The 24,963-nt window shown below is 31.8% G+C and overlaps 1 protein-coding gene across 3 annotated transcripts in view; it reads right to left on the reverse strand.

Annotated features, from left to right (window-relative positions):
* Positions 1-24,683, reverse strand: part of LOC127725769 (uncharacterized) — a 42,413-nt gene extending 17,730 nt beyond the window's left edge. The window contains exon 1 of one of the 3 annotated variants that reach the window (XM_052233035.1): positions 23,892-24,683. In XM_052233035.1, coding sequence (XP_052088995.1) covers positions 23,892-24,352 — 461 coding nt within the window. In that variant the 5' untranslated portion in view covers positions 24,353-24,683. Of the gene's footprint in view, positions 1-2,630; positions 3,015-5,718; positions 5,841-23,891 lie in introns of those variants that run through there. The other 2 variants (XM_052233037.1, XM_052233036.1) reach the window with 2 other exon arrangements.
* Positions 24,684-24,963: the final 280 nt, after the last annotated feature.

A 24,963-nucleotide genomic window follows, 5' to 3' on the forward strand; every position in this document is an offset into this window, starting at 1 on the left:
TTATAGATATATCGTGGTTTCTATTCAGGGATGATGTCAAAATGGCCGCACGCGGAGAAGTGATACTCTAAATTTAAAATCGATGGTGATCTCTTATCTAGCAGAATTAAACTTTAATATTTATGAATTTGTGGTTTTTTATACACAATCAACATAATATCAATTTTTCATTTTTTTGCGAAGTTTCCCTTTAAGAGACTAAGAGACAAGCACTTATTGACCACCTGTGTAGAAGTTACTGTTATCTAAACAATAAACAATTATAATCCCCTAAAAATGTCTAGGGTTGTTACCACATAATCTTCATCAACTGAAACTGATATTTAACACATGTTTACAATCACTGAGTTATATACTGTCGAAGACGAGGCTCATTTTCCTTTTGATTGCAACAAATTTGAGGATGATAGAAATTATATGTTAGCTAGCATTAATTTAATTTTTGTATTAATAATATGAGCAGTCAAAACAAAATCATCTGGTTATTTAGTGTAGAAAATGTTGATTTACTTAAAATAATATGTAATTCTATATACAAACATCTGCCTTAGTGAAGATTATTTAATGGAAATTTATGTGTGTATGTACATTTGATTGGACATCTTAGAAATATATATTGTTCTGAATATCACAAACATACTAGCCGATTTTTTTTTATATACATATTTATAGAATACATAATTTATTCAAATGTTCTCTTATATCCTTAAGGCATCGTCCCCTGGTATCAACTACAGTAAAATATGTGTAAATGTCTCGTTCCTACCTGTATCAAAAGCAAACAAGGTAGCATCATAGGTAACTTGAATGCAATTGATACCAGGGGACGATGCATTAGGTATATAAGAGAACATTTGAACAAATTATGTATCTATAAATATATGTAAAAAAATAAAAGTTTTAAAAATCGGCTAGTATGTTTGTGATATTCAGATCAATATATATTTCTAAGATGTCCAATCAAATGTACATACACACATATATTCCCATTAAATAATCTTCACTAAGGAAGATGTTTGTATATAAAATAACATATTATTGTTAAGTAAATCAACATTTTCTACACTAAATAACCAGATGATTTTGTTTTGACTGCTCATATTATTAAAATAAGAATTACATTTTGCAATGCTAGCTAACATATAATTACTATCTTAAGAAATTAGACTATGTATATATGCTATTAACTTTAATAGTTTATTCACATAGTTTATTTCTTGCTATTGTTTTAGCTTTTGTAATAAAACAGTCGAAGATAGAAAAGGCATCCTTATCAGATAAGAAGAACTTTGAACAATTTAAATACGTTTAGAAAAATTAAATGTAAGCTCTGATGTAAGATAAAGATACAGATTAAATTAAATTAAACCGCATTCATATGTTTTTAATAGTGTAAATAGCATGCAATTGTACTTTATTTAATCAGCTGACTTTGTCAATTGTTCTATTTGGAGATAACAAAAATATTTGTTACCTCTATACATGACTGATTTCATGTTAATGGAACGTAGAACTATTGTTGTAACTGATTTTTGATATCTATCTATATTATTATAAGATTATTCAATAACAATTCCCGTCAACTTTATTCTTTTCACTAAAAAAGATTGAAGGTATAAGCTACAAATGTACTCTTCATTCACGAAATGATTGAGAAGTCAGTAACTTTAGAAGTTATTTCAATATCAACCCATAAAACAGTATAATAATAGATAATAGAAATATGTGCTTAATTAATATGGTTATTATGATTTCGCACCAGGGATGTTGCTTTAATACGTCTTCACGGTCGATCGCTCTTATGCACATTAATCCCCACACCTACAATCTCCTAGCCCGGTTGTATGATCTAAATTGAAATGAGATATGGTCGACCTAAGATGTGTGCTATCTAATTATATATCTTTAAAATATTCTTGATTATTTATTTTAAACATAATTCAAATGGAAGTAGTGGAAGTTTATTTTCTACTTATGAGTTTGAATGTCCCTTTGGTATCTTTCGCCTCTCTTTTTTAATCTTCAGTGACATCGAATGTTTAGAGTATCATTTTACCGCAGATGTGTCGTGTACCAGTTTTAGAGTTCTTATTTTGTACGATTATTTTATCATACTGTAAACTATGTCATGATTTATATCCATAGCTACAGATAGTATTTCAACATAACAATACTGTTTAATAGTAATGTTTATCTATATCCTTAGAGTATCATACATCAAGCATAATGCTAAGTTTAATGAAAAACGTTTTAACTGACTACTAGCAAATTGGTAGCTTAGAGACTTCATACATATATATTGAAACTATTGCTATCTTATAGTTCGTTTCTGTGTGTGTTGCATTTTAGTGTTTCTGTTGTGTCTTTGTTCTCCTTTTATATTTGATGTGTTTCCCTCAGTTTTAGTTTGTAACCCGGATTTGTTTTTTTTTCTCAAATCGATTTATGAATTTCGAACAGGGGTATACTACTGTTGCCTTTATTTGGCCAAAGGAAATATATATTTTTGCAATCCAATTTACTCAGGAGTATCCTTAAATGTCTAGTCAATGTAGGAACCTTGTGTAAAATGATTACAATTTTAATTTCAAAGAAATTATCAATGCTTATCACTCATCTTATAGGCATACCTTGCAAGTCTCCGATGTGGAAATCGTCCAAATGTTGGATTTATTCTCTTGTGTAATTTGTAATCACGATGCGTATATAATAATTCGTGTATAAGCACGGACATACTGAATGGCCGCCGCAATACTTTTGAATCGTTCCGAACGTTATTTTCTGTTAATCGCACTGCCATCATATTTCTATTTCTTTAAATGAACTCAAACACAAATATTCAAGTTATCATTTTATATCCTCTTAATATTCCACAAAACAGCTATAACAATATTTACAATATATTACTACAAACCGCAATGTAGAAAAGAAACTAGTAAACTCTTAGAAAACTTGTTCATGTTGTTACTAACATACTAAATTTATGAAGTGTGTCAATTTTGCCTTGTTATGCCAACATTTTTACTTTGTTCTAATCATTAGAACATTTGATCTTATATTAATTCACAACAATAGATCCAATAATAGTCTTTAAATGTGAAATTCAATATATTCACATTTTGAAAATGGATCTGTTTTGAAGGTTAAGTTGGACTGATTACGACGTAAGTATGTACATTGACGCATTGTTTCATTACACCATTTTATCATACCGAGTTGGTAATTATGCATAATTTGTAACTTTGTCGAATTAATTTATCAGTGCTAACATGATAGTCAGCAAAGCAACATTGTATCACAGGTGGCAGTAACATAAAATAAATAAATTATAGAATCATTACAGTTTTGGTTTTCCTGATGAAGGTGGATTCAAAATCTACTACTATAAAACTGATCACATATGGTAATGACAGTATCATCTGAATATGACAGAGATCAATTACATTTGAAGTACTTTTCTTGTTAAAATTCGTATATACAGAGCTCAGTCAAAACTAAGGAGAGTAGAAGAAACTCTATTTTGGCATAATACCAATCATCAAAGGTTTATGTTTAAACATTACTTTTGTAAGACCAGTTTTAGAAATAATAATTATGTCAATAACTTCGACAAGCGATAATAGTAAAGTTACGTACAGACATACTTATTATCATATGATAGAAGCGGACTATAGTCAAAAGAGTATATCGACACATCTTCAATTCAGTGTATATCTTAATTACAAGCCTATGTCTTTGATGAGTGTTTTTTGGAAAAAAGTAAAATAACAAAAATACTTGACTCCAAGGAAAATTCAAATCGGAAAGTTATTCAATACATATACAAATCACTAGTTAATACAGGAATCGAACATTATAATCGGTGAGCAAAAAGATGTAATTGACCATTCATAAAAAATGAAAGCAACACTTTATAAGTGTGATGCGTCCGAAGCTCTTTTTATTGATTACTCTTCATCATTAACGCCCAAAGCCGAATATTTGAAAGCCAAGGATTTATAAGAACAGAAACAGTTGAGGAGGAAAAAGAACAAAAACGACTTTAATATAATAGCCAAAACTCCATCTAAAGTCAACTTTGCCTGCAGGAGTTAAGAACTTTTTTTTTTAAATCATGTACCGAGGTACTGACTTCGGAGCTGACGATACCCTCTGTTAATCCATAAGTTTGGCTAAAAATAAATAGAATACAAACTGACAAGAAACATAACATGCTTAATATTTGGAAACCCAGAATAAAATAAGAATCTCGGTTAGCATTAGCTGTCATTAAAGCAACGGAGTCAACATTGAATCGAACAAAATATATCTTATTAACATAGCTTTTCCAAACAAAACAAAAGTTGAGTTATAAGATTTGAAAAAGTGGAAGTAAAAACATCACTGTCCCAATTTCATATACAAATGTATATATTATAGAAACATGCTATCTAACATTATCATTGAACTATATATGAACTCATGACGGCAAAAAGATATTCATGGACTACAAACGCCCAATGGTACGACTCTACTTGGTCGCATTGACATTTTTTTTTTTAAAGTTTTGACTGTATAAAATTTACTGTAGGCCTAATTATTGTAATTAAACCAAAAGTGTTATTGATAATACTTCGGTTAAAGAAAATTGCTAGTTCAATGACCAACTTAGTTTTTTTTTTAAAGAAAGCCTTCACAAAAAAAAAACTGTTAACATGATTAAGACATTAAGAAAGACAATGCCTATAGATTAACAGCAAATGTACACTTCTTTTCTGTGGCTATATTTAGGCATAACTATACATAGCTAATGTTTAGAAAGCTTTTTGAATAGTTGACTGACTTTTTCAGAAAAAAATAACATTTAAATTCACTCAAAATTAAGTTAACTAATTCCGAAATAATTGTTTACTTAATGTCAAACAAAAATAAGAAGGGAGACCACTGATGAACAAATTTATCTATAAATATGCACAGATATACATGTCCAATTTATTGATATGGTCATAATTATAAATTAACTGTATACAAAACTTTAAATTTTTCGAAATACTAAGGATTTTCTACCCCAGGAATTTATTATTTTAGCTTTATTTGGCAAAATCTTTCGGAATTTATATCCTCAATGGCTCTACAAATTCGTAGTTTATTTGGCCTTTTTAACTTTTTTGATTCAAGCGTCACTGATGAGTCTTTGGAGATGAAACGCGCGTATGGCGTACAAACTTTTAAACCTGGTATCTATGATGAGTCTATTTACAAAATTTTCAACTATCAAACAAAAAAAATATCGAATTCACGTCCATCAAATATGGGTTCAAACGCAAATTACAGGTAAAATCATGTCGAAAGCATAAGTAAAAGATAACTGAAATTTTATCGAACGGCTACCATGATTCTTTTAAAGGTCAAGACAAGTCAAGAAAATAAAAAAGATCCATATGAATATCTGTGTTAACCCCATTTCAAAAAGATGAAAGCACTAAGCATCAAGCGAAATTTTCAAATGAAAATCTTAATTTGACATTAAACTGTTTGAATTTCGCGAAAACTGACAAATTCCCTTACATATGATACATCTATTACATGATACATATTCGCAAGAATAGCAATGTTATAATATCTACATTTTTTAATTATTAATAAAGAACATTGAACATTGCATTTTCAAAAGATAGACGAAAGAAAAAGTCCTAATACAACGGATTATGTCATGATAATTGATGGTACAACTTTTACCTTTCATAAGATAGCAGTTCCAGATGTATTCCAGTAAATTCCAATATAATATTTGGCCGCTTATGGTAATGATAATTACCATAACCGGATTTTTGTGATAGACTCATCTTATTATTAATCTAGGTATTTCAAACATCTGCCTATTTATTTTAATAAGCTTTTATATAAACTATTTAATACTATCTTTTAGAATATGGACATTATTGTCATTGATAATACAAAAGGTAGCTAAACTGTTTACATACCAAAATGACCTTCAGTGCAATAAACATTCAAAATAGGTTCGTATATTATAAACGTAATTACTTGTTCATTTTAAAGGCCACGTTTTGTTTAAGACGGGTCTTAAATAAAGTACATAATCTACACATTCACACAACACATTTACTTATAGTGAGCTATGTAATTACAACCTATTTCTAGTATTACAAAAAATAGCCAAATCCTCCATTGTAACATGACTAACTGAAAAGAGTTCTGAAGCATGAAACTCAGTTACTACTAAACTAAGGTAAATATTGTGCTGTAAAAGAAAGGCGAAAGATACCAAAGGAACATTCAAACTCGTCGTTGATATATTAACTCATCATAGATACCAGAATTGAAATTTTGTACGCGCAGACGCGCGTTTCGTCTACAAATGACTCACCAGTAACGTCGTAACTATGGACAGATTCCTCCTGACAATCACAGGGAAAACGAACTGTACAGTAATTTAGAAATATAACAAAACTGAATATAGTTAGAAATATTGATAACATAATCTGCCACTGGATTTTATCAATCAACTCTCTGAAAATCAAGTCGGATGAAATCAGAGTCCGAAAAACGGGAAAAAACCTAACATTTTCCATTGAACATTCCATATTCATGTAAGAATAACTACTGTGTGAAATTCTAAATAACACACATATCCCACTTTCATTGTACAAAGAGAATTGACGAGTAATTGGCATTTCAACTACGTTAAATGCCGTCAATAAATCATTCCTTCGAGGCTGTACTTTTTTTTAATATATGATGACAATAATTAGTAGAAGAACAAATATGCAAAATCTGCACTTAAATCCAAATGCATCTAAAAGCAAAGGCTAAAATCATTATGAAATTAGTCATTCTTCTTCGAAACCCGGCCTGTAATATAAAGGTAGATCACATATTGAAATGTTTTGCACATTTCAATCATGCTACTTGCACAAAGCATAATTTCATTCAGCAAATTAATTTATTTATTATTATGTTACTTAAATAAAATTTGTTCAATCTCGTCGTAAAAGGCGGAAATTAAATCTGGTTTACAAGATTTTTAAACATAGTTATCCTCTACTTTGACAGTTTTTTGCCGATAAATTATCGATAAATCAGTACGATTTTAGAATTTGAAATAATTCGATAATAACAAAACTGGATTTATTATATCTGTCTATCATGTATACTTTGTCGGAAGTGCTTATTTTGCTAATGCGAATATTATCTGTGAATGTATCAATGATGACGTTATTCGTTTTTTAAAGTATTTTATGTAGACTTCAGAAATTAAGGCCACATTACGTTGAGCCAAAAATACAGTGCCCATAAAGATAGGGTCATATACCATTAGTAAATGAATTTTAGTCATAAATAGTCATCTTGATCTAAACATAATCTTAAAATAAAAACATTGAGTCTTGTTAAGAGTGTTATTTTCAGACATTTTCTTGCTGTAAATACTGGACTAATCGGACATTTTTCTTGAAGGCAACCCTGTACTGTTTAGTACCTTTTCAGACATTCAATTCAATATGTTGTTGTTTTTTTAGGTATTTATCACTATTATTATACTTCAGGTTAAAATGCCAGATTTTGATTGGTTAATAAGAGGGTGATAATTTACTCTATCACATGACTTATCCTTCACAGAGACGGTTGATCAATTGTGCGCTTTATTAAATAGGGATGTTTGTTATGCACAAGACGTCATAGTGATAGAGCAGATTGCTACCCCGAGAACACATTGTCAACCGAGGCTATGTGTTATTCATATACTAAACTTAGACTTAATTATTCTTAATTGACTTCAAACGAATTTTCGGAACAGTACTGAATTTATGGCAGTGGATATGTCCCCAAATCTACTGTATGACTCGTGGCATATTGATTTATTGTTCAGTCTTTTAGGAGCTGTTCTGATCAAACTGTCCGTTTTAATTCAAAATTGGTTGACTAGTGAACGTATTATATTGAAATCCGATGATCTTATCCTTTAACCTTTATGTTATTTCTAATTTAAAAACTAAAACAGATATTTGTTTTCAAACCTTTCAATTCTCTATCATTTGATGTTATGGTGACAATACGCAGTCAAGTTAAACAAAAATACAGCACATATGTATTTGTGGGATTATTGTTTTTTTTAATTTTTTAATAATGAAACCAAAAAATAACAGAACGTTAATGTTGTTACTTTAAAAAAAAATTAAAACCCTTCGATAGATTGATAATTTACAATATTTCCATTGACAAAAAGAACTTATCGACTCAATTAGTTTCGCTTTGAGGCAGATCAGTGTATTATACAATTCATTTGGAAAATTTTTATAACTTGATATGGCTTTGCGACACCGTTAAAATGATTTGCATACGGGTGATATAGTTTTTACATAAAGTAGTGATATATGCAAGATATTAATATTGTCTTAAGTACACATTCTTCGTACATGTATATATTTAATACAAATTTCATTTCTTTAATTTCAGTATTTTTATTAGTTTACAAATCCTTTAAATCTGGAACTAATACATAAGATTTGTGTCCTAGTAAAAGTGTTTTTATAAAAAAAGAAATTAACGAAAGAGGTAAGAAAAATGTCTTTATCTTTAATTCACACAAGGGTTTCAAAAAGTCTTTCAATTGCTTAGCTTCATCTGTGTAAATTGAGCTCATAACAACATGTTCTATTTTTATCTATGTAACCATATCATAAATGCAAAGATTCGGGCATATTATGAATAGTTTGATGAATAAAGAATTTTTAGAAACCCAAAATTCTATAGGAAGTAAAGTAATGTGTTGTCCTTCCGATACAAATCAATTCGTTTTGGTTCAGGGCGTCTTTTGATGTAAAATTCTGCTAATACATGTAAAAGAGGTATGGCCCGGCATGAAAAATTGTGAAACAATTCAAACGAGAAAACCAACAGCAAAATTATGCTAAGACCACAAATGAAAAACAAATATATCAGACAGCAACTAACGACAACCACTGATTTACAGTCTCCTGACTTGTGGCAGGTACACACATTATATGGCGGGGTTAAAGACGTTTGTGAGCCCTCAATCCTCTCCAACCTGGGACATAGGTGTAATAGCACAACATAAGAACAGACTGTAAAAATCGGTTGGAAAGGGCTTGTCTCATGCATAAGCTCGGTACTAAGCACAAAACCAACTGACAGAAAGACAAAGGACACAAAGAACTGACATAAGAGTACTCATAGCTACTGAAAGCATGGAATTATTATATCAACTTTTCTCTATATTGCTTACATGCTGAAAGCTGGTCAACTTTTAAACTAAATACTGTTTACCCCAGACTAAAATATCAATCAGTAAACCTCCAACGGATTTAGTGTACATACGTTATAAGTAGTATGAGAAAAACATTTCCTTGTGCAATTCTAAAATATTAGTATCGACAGGCTGTAGGAATATAAGTGTTCATAAATGGATATAAATACATGTTTAGTTACAAGTTAAACTATAATATAATTAAAAAATGTTAATGTAAGTACCGATAAACACAATATTCAAAGATTATACAGCGTTAATTTGAATACCTGAAAGATTAAATAAGTTTACATATATTATTTCCAAATTTACGAGCTCTATGAATAACCGTGGTCAACGTAAAAATTAGGATGTGACATGCCGTAAGTGAAAGATTTCTAAAGGCATAGCCAAACTTCCAAACCTGTATCTATTAAAGAATTTATTAAAGGGTTTAAGTAATTTGCTGTAACGAAATCCCTAACTTAATAATTTACCAATTGTACAAAGATCACGACCATTGAAGTCTAGAACGTCATCTTCATAACAATACAGGAATAAATCTGCTTTTACAGCTTTAATTCCAATAGGAAATTGAATTTGGTTAAGTATGTAGATAAAATAATCCAAATTTGCCATAAGTAAATCTATGAAATCGCAGATCAAAGTTCATGAAAGTATTTTCTAATAAACCGTAATTGTCGTCATTTTTTTAAAGTTAAGTATCAGACTTCAGAGAATTATGATTGTTGATATGATCGGATTTTGATAAATCGTAACTGACGTCATTTATCCTAACTGAAGTACTTAACATAATGGGTTTGTTCACTTTTGAGAAAATTGACATAATATAACATTGTGAAACACGGCTATAAAAAGTGTCGTCAAACACAATGAGCCATGAAATAAAAATTAGAATAATCCTATTTTGACAATATGTTAGATTTCTATATATATGAAATCAATATCTACAAATTTCAATAAAATGTCATCTGTAAAATGCCTTTTGTAACAACACCTTGTGGTAACATATAAAAGTGTCATTACACAGAAAGGTCTTTCATCAACAAACCAATAAGATGTAATTTCAGATCTGACTAAATACTTGATTTAAAAAAAAAAAAAGATTTGACAAATTCATTAAAGAATCTAGATTTACTTTTCTTACCTGTCAATGTTAAGCATGATAAATGAATTGAATTATGTCACAAGTTTTAAATTATACGTTAAATCGATTAAGGCCACACTAAATTGAATTTTAGTTCTTTAAAATCACTTGCACTAATTTATGACAGATTGATTGATTGATTGTTGGTTGCTTAACGTCCAGTGGCAAATATTTCATGCATATTCAGGACGAGAACAAATTAACAATAAATACAATAGGTAGGTTCTGTAATAGGGGCGTCCGGGATTAAGGTCGGAGAAATTTAGACTGCCACGGGAAATGGGGGTATATTGGATAGGGACAGTAATTTAGCCTTGCAACAGGTCACCTACGGACCCCTCAAAGAGTTGTTGCAAGGGTTCTTAACGTGCAAAGAGCGTGGCACTCTCTTTACACGAGGCATCGGATTGAACGTCCCCATTCTGACCGGACGTAATTTATGACAGATTACGTTTGTATGTAATACTAATAAAGTAGCATTGCACATAGTAACCAAATGCCTTATTTTCGCGTACATTTTAATAATTGAAAAAAATATAATCACGCACTTCTATTAAGATAAGATTGAGATTTATTCAATAACTGAAATGCAATTAAATAAAAAAAAATTGCATCAAAAGTTTCCATACACTCCTTTCTACAACTGAATATCAAAAGCAAAAAAAAAAAAACAAAAAATCCCTCGCTTTCACCTTAAAACTAAAGAATTACATATAGCCTTGGTGTGGCCTAAGTACCTACCACACCAGTCAAATTCACAGCCATGAACGCGACAATCGTAAACATGAATAGTATACCTGATATGGATTTATTTATGTCACTGTAAAAGTATTATTGTTTAAAACCGATAAAACAGTTTCTATGATCTTTAAACTAAAAGCATATGTTTTACGGTATGATACACACTTTGAACAAGTACTTGACATGGTTCCTACGATCAAACATTCTCAGATTATTTTAATCCGGTACGAAGACATTGGTCAAACGCTATATACAATAATCTTTTACTTTAAACACCAGGGCGGATTAACGTTGAATGAACTTAAAACTACTATCACGCGACAGGATATTGGTCTCGCACCAAGTTCCCGTAAAATAATTCCACTAACTGAAATGTCAATTACATCACAAATCGCGTGACGAAGTAACATAACTGTCGATATATCGGAAGAAGACATCGAGTTTATGCTCTGACAAAAAGGAAAACACAAACTTAATATTAAGTATCAAACGTAACAGCAACCATGGAAGTATTTCATCCATACTAAAACAGTCGTCTTTATAACAGATATATCAAACTAATCAAATTATATCACATTTACCAACTTATGAAATTAACATGTTCAACATAATGTCATGTCAACAAGTCATAAAACGTTATTTAATTATTGTGTTATTTAAATTTTTTCTTTCTTTCTTGCAAATAGTTAAAGCTTGAGTTGAATAACTTGAATAAAATTCAGGAAGTTTTAGGTATAAAAAACAGAAACGTTGCAGAAAAATAAATCAAACACAACTACAACAATATTCCTTTATGATTGATTAATTGATTGATTGATGTTAAACGCCACTTTCAACACTATTGTTCTACTTCGTTGCAGTCAGTTTTTATTGGATGGGGGAACCGGAGTGCCCGGAGAGAACCACCGACCCTCGCAGGAAAAGTTACAGTCCTAGTCAATTAAGATTGGAGTCGAGAGCACCTGCCTAGTGCGTGATTTCAACTCATAACCTCAGTGTTGACAGGCTAGTGATACAGCAGTATGACTACTTAGACCACTCGGCCACCTAGGCCCCATATTCTTTTTTGTATTAAAGAGAGGCGAAAGATACCAAAGGGACATTCAAACTCATAAGTCGACAACGCCATGGCTAAAAAAGAAAAAGACAAACAGACAAACAACAGTACACAAAACACAACATAGAAAACTAAAGACCGAGCAACACGAACCCCACCAAAAACTGGGGGTGATCTCAGGTGTTCCGGAAGGGTAAGCAGATCCTGCTCCTCATAGTACCCGTCGTATTGCTCATGTTAGTACAAACCCGGTAATAAGTATAATTCGGTAGGTCACAATCGGGGAAAAGGGGACGGGATTGTATATCTATCATCTGTGAAAAGGATATTCCATAACGGTCGTGATGGCGTCCGTAAAATTTACGAAGGGATGATTTCAACTTCACCACTTGGAACTCTTGGTTTAATAGCTTCTTTGTGAGCATCAACCCTCTATCAAGGAAATCATGATAGGAAATACAAGCCCTGGAATACCGTATCAACTGGGAGATATATACTCCGTATGCAGGCGCTGCTGGAATGTTGCTACATAGAAATGGAAAGTTCACAATTGGGGAGCTGAAATCATCTCTTTTGTCTTAAAGTTTGTTTAAAACCGACCCTCATTGTCGATTTCTCGATGTAAGTCAAGATATGAGGCAGACTTAACTGTATCTGTTGTATCCTTTATCTCAAGTTCGATGGGATAGATGCGTTCAACATAGTCACCAAATTTTGAATTATTTAGTGAAAGAACATCATCCATATAGCGGAAAGTACAGTTAAAGGATACTGCTTACATCTTTTCTTTCTTCCTAAGAAGTTCCTGTATGAAGTCAGCCTCATATGAATAAAGGAACAAGTCGGCAAGAAGAGGGGCACAGTTGATTCTCATGGAAATGCCGATTGTTTGTTGAAAAACACGTCCTCCAAAGTAACAAATATGTTGTCAATCAAGAAATCAAGCATCTTGATAATGTCATTTTTAGAGAATTTTTTGTTTGAATCAGGGTGATTTTTTTTTTATAAAGTATGATTTATACCTCCCTGAGACAAGATACTTGTTTCTACGTTGGTCATTCTTTTCATGAAACAAAGCAGGACCAACTCTTTCAATTTGTCTTTTAGTTTGGAATGGGGAATACTTGTGTAAAGTGTTTTAATACTATTGCAAGATGAAAGAGTCTTAGATTGTATTTACTCTAAAAGATCTTTGGAATTGTTTAGTATCCACATCTGATTCACGCCACCTCTAGAATAGGTAGTTTCACAATAACTTTGAAGCCCGGCTATTACTGTATCCATTTCATATGGAGCCCGGCATTTGAAAAGTACCTTTTGCTTTAGTTTACCAAGGAAAAAATAATACATGAGCAAAGAAAACTGATAACATTAAAGGGATAGTAGCTACGATTTTGACAAAATTATGACCAAGTTTAAAAGCTGCTAAAATCAAAGACGTGTACTAAAAATTAAATTCGGGTGTAAAACGTTAAAAAGCTTCTAAATGCTATATGGAGAGTAAACAGTGATGGTTTTATTATAACTTAATTAACTTTTTGTACAAAATCCGGCATATAGATTAAAAAAATAATTTTAATGAAAATCGTAGCTACTATCCGTTTAAATAATTCAAAACCCCATCCTTCTCTCTCTCTAAAACAACAAAGTTATTTCAATAGGCATGATCTAAGAAAAGTGTGCAAAATTTATATTTTTCTTCTTTGAAAAAAACATCACAGCCAAAGTGAACTACTTAAAATAGGCCTTAATCATCAAAATCAATTATTAAAAAAAGAATAAATCATGACAAAAACAATTTGACTTCTTGGCTGGTGTAGTAGTGTATAGGACTTCTTGGCTGGTGTAGTAGTGTATAGGACTTCTTGGCTGGTGTAGTAGTGTATAGTTGAAGTAAACCAATGTAAAACCTACAGTATATGCTTCACGTTCCTGGATTTATCTTCATATGGAACATTCTGATGCAAAAAGCTGGGGTACTTCAAGTATAAAATATATTGGAAGCTATATAACAGAAAGGACAAAAAATAAAAGCTTGACAAGTGGACACACATTTCAATTATCAATACCCTAAGAAAAAGAGGATATCTTGCTTTTTATAAAAAAAATCTAGACAAAAAAGCACTCCCGGTTGTTTATAATGCCATTCAAAAAGAAAGAATTAACGACATTGGGATTCAACTTAAAGATACATTTCAATATGTAATTTACACTCATAAAACTAACATTCGAAATGATTCGCTTCTTTAAATCGTCTGATGGATCTAAATTCAATTCTTATCATTTAATCTATAATACATTGGCAACATTTAATACTTTCTATCTATTTCTAAACGTGTTTCATGCAAAATGTCTTTTCTTCAATAGATCAATTTTCCCCTAGTCACGTATAATTACACAAGTTTAAAATCATACCCTATTTATAATACTTATGAAAAGATATTGAACATTCACATTATACTGAATAAGTGAAATATAAATACATTAATAATACGCATTTTCTACTAAAAGCAATTAAAGTAATATCTGCCCAGAATTAAAAGTGGTTAAAAAGACTGATATACAATTTTGAAAATACCCAAAATAGTTCAAAAGTAAATCATTTGTACCGGTTTTGCATAATTTTTATTTTTGTTTAACCGACTTTTAACTTTAAAATTATAATTGAAGTTGTACGTAGTAAGATGAAGTGCATGTGGGATAAAAATTAAACTTTTCAATTTAGAAAATCTAAATTATGTAGATAAATATGTCGTCTATATATTTGCTGTTTATTAAAATATCCCTGGTTCTTTGAAGTCAAATGACTCAAACAGTTTTGCTGTTACCTGTAGATAAGGTGGTCTTAAAAATGGTCCATTTCATCTCCTTAATTTACGTAAAAAATGCATTCTCGGTGGTCGTTAATCTCATTTTCATGATTCTTTGTAGCCTAAGCGACATTTATATGCTAAATAATACTTAAACTTGGATATAGAATTTCATGCTCATGAATTGATTCGTCTTTGTTAAGTTTAATAATTCTGTATTTAATTCTTATCATTTGATCTCAAGATTGGTAACATATTATTACTGAATAAATATTCTCCAATATGGTTAATCTAAACTGTTCTTAATTCAATAGATCAATTTTCCCCAAAGTTACGTATAATTACAAAGAATTAGGACCCACGTATAATTACACAGAATTAGGACTCAATTTATCTGGTATATGACTGAAGAACCGATATTAAAAATAAATCACATTACAATGAACAAGTGAACTTTGAATAAATACAGACATAACATGTACGCACTTTCTATCAAAAGTCGTTTAAATAAATTAAAAAAAAAGTGTTGAAATTTGATCGAGATATAGAAAACAGACCTTTAAAATAACGATATAATTTATTTAAATGAAATACTCAATTTTGAAAAGAGTAAAACATTATATGACTAACGAATGTTTCATACCATATATATTACCACGATAGTCTCACTGACGCTGAATTTGATCATTAAATAAAAAGGAGTCAAGAATCGGATACATGAAAATAGATTTTTGAAATAAACGTCAACTTTTTGATTTGAAACCAAATGTTGATACTGATTTGGTCTTGTACATTTGTACTAAACAATGCTGTTAGTCAGATTTTCTGCTAATTCTATAATGCATGCACTGTTGTAGATTACATTACGATCAGATAGAATTTATTCAGTCCATTTTCAATCAGGCAAGTTTGAATAATGTGTCGATTACTTCAGAAAATATGAGGACTGGTCCAAATTGAATGCGAATAAAGAATTTAAAAAGAACGACTTTAAATGAATGAAACATTAGACAACCAACAATGAATTTCTATAATATTTAGAGAAATTGTATAGAACGAACTAAATAAATTATTTAATAAAGGGAAACAATTCAGATTGGCTGGTTGTGATAAAAAATGTGGAGATATTGCATGAATTCAAACTATATACCAGCCGAAATAACGTGGATGTAAGCGACTTTTTGTTGTTTACTTTCGCCGAGAGGCAAGTATTTCATGCATATTCAAGACGAGAATAAGTTAAAAATACTCGGATAGGAAGGTTCTGCAATATTTGATCTGATACATTGCACTTAAACATGCTGTTAGTCTTCTAATTCGACAATGTTATGCACTGCATAATAGTTGTACATATATGCAATGAGGGTCGACCGAGATGGGGTTGTTCTTAGGGTTCTGTAATGTGCACAACATGCAGAGAGCGTGGCATTTTCTCTACACGATGCATGAGATTTAACTGTCCCATTCCGACCTGACGTGTCATCATATTTATACATCCCATACAGCTTAACGGACACGTCTCTATAGATAGGTTTTACTGTCATATGAAAGAAGTCCACTAATTATCATATTTCTATAACTAAGTCAATCATCGGGATGAGGCTAATTATTCATTTCCATCTTATTCACTGAAAATTTCGCCGACAAATTCTATCCTCTCTCTCTCTCTCTCTCTCTCTCTCTCTCTATATATATATATATATTTATAATTACTCTAAATATCAGCACAACAATGTTAAATCTGCAAATTTGCGGAAGCAAATTTTTGTTCTTTCCTCGCTGGGATTCGAACTCATGCTATTATGATATCGAGACAACACCGCCTGCACTGAGTACATCGCTCTAGACCACTCGACAACCTAGACTGAACTTATAATTCAGCTTTCGGTGGCCTAGTGTTACTTGTTTCAACTCTAGATTCTACTGACGAGGAAAGGTAACACTAGACCACCGAAAACTAAATTATAAGTTCAGGCTATGTGGCCGAGTGGTCTAGAGCGATGGAGACAGTGCAGGCGGTGTTGTCTCGATATCCCAATAGCATGAGTTCGAATCCCAGCGAGGGAAGAACAAAAATTTGCTTCCGAAAATTTGCAGATTTAACATTGTTGTGCTGATATTTAGAGTAATTATGAATATAATATGTGTTTTTAGCCGTGTATCACCTTCACTGGTGATCCAATGCATAGAGTTGTCACTTGTTTAGACCTACTTATCTATATATATATATTTGTATATTATGTGTGCAGAAAAGACACCATCAGCGATCAGTACTTGTTTACCAAGCAATGTGATTATGTTCAAGTTTGTTTATCTACTCGTGGACAGAAAACTAAAGATTAAATCGTCAATATAAAGGACTGTTGTTGCAAACATGGCTTTAATAATGACTTTTATAATTACCAGAAAATAATGAAAGCGGTCTTGAAATCGAAGCCATCATCATAATTTGCTGAACGAATTAACAAAAATAAGCACCTCCGAAGTGTGCGTTTGATTAATATAAGTATATAGGACATGTTTATGACTATCCTTACCTGTTTTTGATGATCTAGGTGTTTATACATACTTATACGATGTCAATGACACTTCAACAGTTTTCAATGGGTTATTGAATAATAATGTGTTTATTCACTCGCTTAAAATTTACGATATACACATGCATATAAGTCTGAAAATAGCCTGCCAAGTTATAATAAATAAAAGAGACGTGGAGTCAACGTAAGCAATGGACCATAAGTAGTGTACAATACGGTCAGCATTTAAAACACATGTTAAGCACTGAATCTCTCTAATTCTTGACAAGTTGTGAATGCATTCATGTAAAACAATCGAAGTTCTGACATCAGCATGTCAAACTGACCAGAAAGATACAAGACAACAAACAGCTCGAGTTTTCAGACAGAAACATATACATATATGGTAGAGTTAAACTGCTTTGGTTATAGTTGTCAGCTCTCCTACTGCAATGTCTGTCAGTGAACTAGCAAGATACAGACATAAATGCACAATAACATATCAGTTCAGACAAAAGGACCTAACTTGCAAACAAATGCTTTTTTAGATAACAAACACACAGATACATTTAATATCGACGATTCTATATCATTAAAGCTAGTTGGATTCTTGTAAGTGATTTTTGAGGGTTACTAGTGTAATGACAGTTCTGCAGTCCTTTTGTATACATATAGAAAAGACCCACTGTGTGCTTTCTATTTATCTAAGAAGGGATAGTGAGTAGAACAGAATAACCCGACTATAACCAAGGAAAACTTATCATGTTGTAAAACTGACCCTTTAATTAAACTCATTTTGAACTATTTACATGCATGGAAACGACATACAGTTTTATTTACCTAATTATAACATTTAAATATGCGAACTTTAAAACACATGTCAAAACCATTTCTGATAAAAAATGAATTTGAAAGTAGAGTTGTATTCTGGTTACATGTATTCCTTTGTCGTTTCCTTTTTTTTGACATTTATAAATGATGGTCTGGATGGGGGGTACTCCTTTTCTGTATTCTTTATTTTTTTTTAGGCTATTTTTCTCTATTTTTTATACTTTTTATCCATTATTCTCTATTCTTTATATTTAAGCACTTCATTATTCTCTATTCTTTATTTTTTAGTCCATTTTTCTCTATTCTTTATATTTTTGTCCATTATTCTCTATTCTGTAAACCCCAATCCACACCCTCAAAAATGAAGTTGTCGAAACGTTTTGATTCAAATGTAACCCAATATGATTAAAACTTTAATAGTATAACTGTAATAAAACCCACCAAAGGGCTTCATCGGTGGTTCAAACTGCAATATGACAAATATTATGGTTATCACATTTAATGTTATTTACAGAATTCTTAAGACCAAGGAAATACGTGATTGACGGTACTATCTTTAATTGCTTGATATAAAAGACGGAGACTGGGTATAATTGTCAATGAGACGACTGTCTACCAGAGTCCAATTGAAGCGTCTTTATCTGTTACTGCAGTGAATTAAATATTAAAGTTCACGAATTTTTTCATACAGGTAACTATTGCCTATCTTAAGAATAATAACAAATTCAACTGTCTAAATGTAGCAGTCTTATTACATGAGATGTTCCTTATGATGTGCTGATATATCAAATGATTTCACTGAAGTATAATGAAGACCTCAGTAACCTCATATGTTCGGTGTTGACATGAATATCAATTATATGGTAATTTTTATAAATTTACTGTTTGCAAAAGTATGAATTATTCAAAATACTAAGGATTTTCTTATCCCATGCATAGATAACCTTAGCAGTATTTGGCACAACTTTTTGGAATTTTGGGTCATCAATGCTCTTCAGCTTTGTACTTGTTTGGCTTTCTAGCTGTTTTGGTCTGAGCGTCACTGATGGTCTTATGTAGACGAAACGCGCGTCTGGCGTATTAAATTATAAGCCTGGTACCTTTGATAACTATGTATCTATTTTCCACATTATCAAGGGGTTTAATTTTAAGTCTGTACTACTTGATCGGTGTTTAAAAGAATCTTTCTAATTGTCACATGTCTAATTGCTTCATGTAAGCTTGTCCCAATAACCTAGGAATAGTCAATAAATTTTGTCCTAGAAACATCGCATGTGTCTTTTCTAAGGGACATAACTCGAGAACATATCGGAAATGTGTTGTCTACTATTTATTGATATCGTTTCTAATGATATAGATATGTCAAAATCAAATTCGACTTGTGTTTATTCGTTTTTAAATTTTCAAAATTATCATCTAATATTTTTAAATCTGATCTTTTAACTCATAATATTTATTTTGATGGAGGGTGTGTTCTCAGGGTGTGTTCTGGGGAAACAATGAGACCAATCCTCTTTTAGCCACGGTAATAAATGGTTCTTTGTACACTTATTTTTTTTCAGTTTTGTTTTACCTTGACACTAAAAGACGTTGTAATCTTTAATAGGATACACAGACTAGCAGAGAGATTTAAAGACATGCCAATCACAATTACTAATTTAATCTCGATTAAGATGGATTAATTTATATGGCACATTAAGATTATACCGAGTCGGGTCAGTCAGAGGACAGTAAAGGAATCAGGTGTTAGCCTTAAGACGTAAAGCCTCTGAATTTAGAATCAAGCTCGTCTCCACTGTCAATTTCTCATTCATAGAAATATATTTTTCTATATTTTTAAAGATGTTATAAACAATTAAAACGATACAAATTTAAAAAAAAATCCATGGCAATGTTTAAACCATCTAATTTTTGCGTCAACTCGAGCTCCTTGAGCTAGTCAACATATAACTTTTTTTTCGTAATCCATATCCTCGCTTTTGTAACACTAAACTCTTGCATATTTCAAGGAAACAATCGGGATTTTAGACGGAAGCACCTTGTATTTTAGACGTTACGTATTATGAAATACACCCTTAACAGTTTCACTTAGGCTACATGGCATGAAATTAATAAATAAAATAAAAATATCATAATTTTTTCATTTCAATGATTTTCTGATTTCTTGTGTCGGATTTATTGGAAATGAAAATATCACTGCTTCCGAAGCGATTATCGTGATTTAACTTCAGCAGGAACGCTCAAGACCAAACATTTGTAAGCCGAGGGAGTAGAAATACTTAACGAGAGACATAACCATTTAGGACATAAACAGAATAGCCAAAACCATCCAAGGTCAATTTTGGGAATTTTTAATGGTAAAGGTATGCTCTTCCATCGTAGATGACGCAAGTTTGCTTTGACTGATTTTCATCAAATTTTTTACACAAACAGACAGATATCTCAAATTTGATTTGACAATTGTCGTTTTGAGTTATTTAGGACTTTAAGTTACAATATGAGAAAAGGGATGACAATTTTTCAAATTTAGTATGAAAACAACATAACAGTTCCACCGTAAAGCATGTAATGAGGAAATGAGTGATTGATTGATTGGTGCTTAATGCCACTTTGAACACTATTGGCTATTTCGTGGCGGTTTTGTGGTAATGACAATGATATTACAACCTATATATTAACCTACTTTTTATTTAGATTTAGGACATGAATCTTTTATAGTATAGAAAGGGGACTGGGGTATTGTTGGTCGTATGTGCTATTGGAACAGCTTATGTTATGATAATAATCATGAGGTAAATACTATAAAATAAGATTTTATATGGATGGCATGCTCTTTATATCCTGAACTTTTGTTGAAATAAAGAAGTGGCGTTTATGTCTCATGTGTTCTCCAGAAGAAAATGCCATTGTGCACTTGTCACTTCTTACGGGATCTACAACTCTTCTTAGGTGACAAACCTTCAACAAGAACTAAAATTAACGGTTGATAAAATCAAAACCTTCCTTTCAACTGGGGCATACGTGTCAGAGGGACTCACTTGTAGATGTTTAACTACCGTATATATCTGTACTATTTTCAAACAACTTCATTATATCCATATGCTTCTTACGTCGTGATACTAAAAGGAGACTTAAGTAAAATGTCAACGATACTGACCCCAAGGGTGACTGGGGAATAGAAATATGGTCACCATTGGTCTTCCTCCGACCGGCAATAAAACCCTCGCCAAAGTGGGGCGTCCGTTTGGCTGTGCTGGATGTACAAGTTCGCAGCCACGTCCGGTAAGAATGGGGACGTAAATCCGATGCCTGTGTAAAGAGATTGCTACGCTCTTTGCACGTTAAGAATCCTTGCAACAATATTTTGAGGGGTGCGTAGGTGGCTTGTTGCAAGGCTAAATTTCTGTCCTTATCCAATATACCCTCATTTTCCCGTGGCAGTCCAATTTTCCCCGACCTTCATCCTGGACGGCTTCTATTACAGACCTACCTACTGTATTTATTGTTAATTTGTTCTCGTCCTGAACATGCATAAAATATTTGCCACTGGACGTTAAGCAACCAATAATCAATAATTCAGCGATACTTAAATGCTGTTTGAAAATATATCACGTGATTGAATGCACCCATTTTGAATTCTTTTAATTAATTCCCCTCGAAGGTTAAATAAATTGTAGACAGTGTTGAAAGATCGTTGATATTAGTTTGATATGATAACTAACAAGTAAATACAATCTTTCAATCTAACCTTTTAATCTGCCCTATAATTTAGTTCTATTCAAATTTTAAACTACCTACAATTTAGATTTGATTGTTTATTGGACGCGCTAATGATCTATTTGAAAAATTTTAATCAAATTGTCTCTGTGTACGTCTTGGATAATTTTGTTGGTAAAATTTCATACATGAATTAATTGGTAGAGGACATATCTTCAAAGAAGGCAAAATATAATATCATGTTATGTTCACCAGTTTTTAATTGAAAATTCCGAAGCTCTGACTTATAGAACATGAAATCAATGAGAATGTACGGCTATGGAATGCACATGAAGATTATGATTTTCTTTTATATATTCGAGGCCATTATCATAATTGTTTTAAATCAAAAATCAACTTTCTCCAATTAACCGCAAAAAGTATGATGAAGGAAATTTCATCTTTAGGAAAATAGTGTAATACTCTTTTAAAATTAAGGGGAACAAGAATCTAAAGGGTAAGTGTAGGATGTTCATGTGTCTATCATAAGTCAAAAAGCTTCGGCAGTGGTACTAGCAGTCTTTTTATATATCTTAATATTTTGATACAGAAATTATAATTCTCTATCTGAAGAAACATTATTGTCTCCCTTACTTGTGCTTTCCTTAGAAATATTCTCAACAATGCGTATACTTATAAAATAAAATTACGTTCTGTTGCTTGCCATATAACAACCTCATTTCAGATTATGTGTGTCCGATGATTATTTTATTCACGACTACTGAATTCTGACACAAAAAAACAACAAGTCTAAAATGTGAGCTGTCTGAAGGAAATACATTTCTGTCATATAGAACGCAATTTAAATACTCAGACATGCAATAGACAACTGTCAGTCTAGAACATGGTACACAAGAGTTCTTGGAAACCAAAACAAAACAGTTCGTTATTTTTTTAGACTGAAACTCATAACAATAATGATCCAACAGATAGGGACTACTGTATACTTCTGTATCTTGATGAAAACTAAGATAAAAGTCGCACAAGCAGGATGACAAAATACAGTCAAGCAACCTTCCCCTACAATATATCTGTCGAACAGTCAAGAAACCTTCACCTACAACATATCTGTCAAGCAACCGTCACCTACAACATATCTGTCAAGAAACCGTCACCTACAACATATCTATCAAACATGATGACAATATACAGTCAAGCAACCTTCCTCTACAATATATCTGTCGAACAGTCAAGAAACCTTCACCTACAACATATCTGTCAAGCAACCGTCACCTACAACATATCTATCAAACATGATGACAATATACAGTCAAGAAATCTTCACCTAAAACGTATCTGTCAAACATGATGACAAAACACAGTCAAGCAACCTTAACCTACAACATACCTGTCAAAAAGGATGACAAAAACAGTCAAGCAACCTTCAACTACAACATATCTGTCAAACAGGATGACAAAACACAGTCAAGCAACCTTAACCTACAACATACCTGTCAAAAAGGATGACAAAACAGTCAAGCAACCTTCAACTACAACATATCTGTCAAACAGGATGACAAACACAGTCAAGCAACCTTCACCTACAACATATCTGTCAAACAGGATGACGAAACACAGTCAAGCAATCTTCACTTACAACATATCTGTCAAACAGGATGACAAAATACAGTCAAGCAACCTTCACCTACAATATATCTGGCAAACAGGATGACTAAATATAGTCAAGTAACCTTCACCTAAAACCCATTTTTGAGCCCTAACAATTGTAAGATATTATCATTTACATCTGCTTTATACTAGTACTTACTTTTTAGATTTGTGTTTAAAGTATATATCTGTTTGCTGTCTAGTAGGTCCTAATATTGGAAATTTGTGTCCTTCCTTCTTCTCCAATTCATATGCAGACACCTCTGACATAGGTCGACTCAGGTTCGAAGGAGTGTTTTCGTGTACACTTTTTGGTTTGGTTGTCGACTTCTTGTCTGGAATGACACTCCAGACATCGAAGTCTGTAGTTCTATGGCGGACAATTTTCATGTTGTCGAAACCTTTCCCACTGAACATAATTGGGTTAACGGTTGTATTTTGCCTTCCTAAAGCTAGATCCATGTTAATCTGAGTTTTTGTGCGTTTCATTACCTTTCCTTGTGCTGCAGAATCCAAAGTTGTCATCTGACGTTGAACTAACGCGTGCATATCACTTTCTGGTAATGTCGTCTGCAGATTTTCTGTAAAGTTTCTAAAGCCTTGTCTAAAATCCAAGATCATCGCTGAATCGAGGTCATGTCACATTTTCCATTATTAAACTTTACAGATTTTTAATTTGATTTAACTTCATTTATCAATAAATCATTTCTAAACACACAATAATCCATGTATATAAAATTTGTTGACAAAGTTATAAATTCTTAATATTTAGATACCCAAGAAAGCTAATATTTTCTTTGGCGACATAGTTATCCTCTATGAAAGGTAACAATGCCTTATTTCCTTCTGTTAGCCATGACAGTGTGTGAACTGGTGAGGGTTAACATTTTTTAACACCAGATGACACAATAGCCTAATAATCCTTATGATCTTTCAATTGAATGAACCTGTTCGTACAGAAACCCCACACTGATGATAATACGCTAGCATTTAAATGGTATTCGGCCTATATTAATATTCTTTAAATTATTTTTTCATTGAATATTTATTGTAATGTACACAACAACGAGAGCTTATAATACTGTATTATACCCGTACAAATGAACAGGGTTGTTTCGAAGGGATTACGGACTTTAAAAGTTGTTTTTATTTAGAAATATTGATACCTTTATGATATAAAAATCATATCTTTTGACTTGATCCAGCCTTATTTATTTTCCAAACATATCATT

The sequence above is a fragment of the Mytilus californianus genome, unplaced genomic scaffold (assembly GCF_021869535.1).
Source record: "Mytilus californianus isolate M0D057914Y unplaced genomic scaffold, xbMytCali1.0.p SCAF_15, whole genome shotgun sequence".
Taxonomy (NCBI): domain Eukaryota; kingdom Metazoa; phylum Mollusca; class Bivalvia; order Mytilida; family Mytilidae; genus Mytilus; species Mytilus californianus.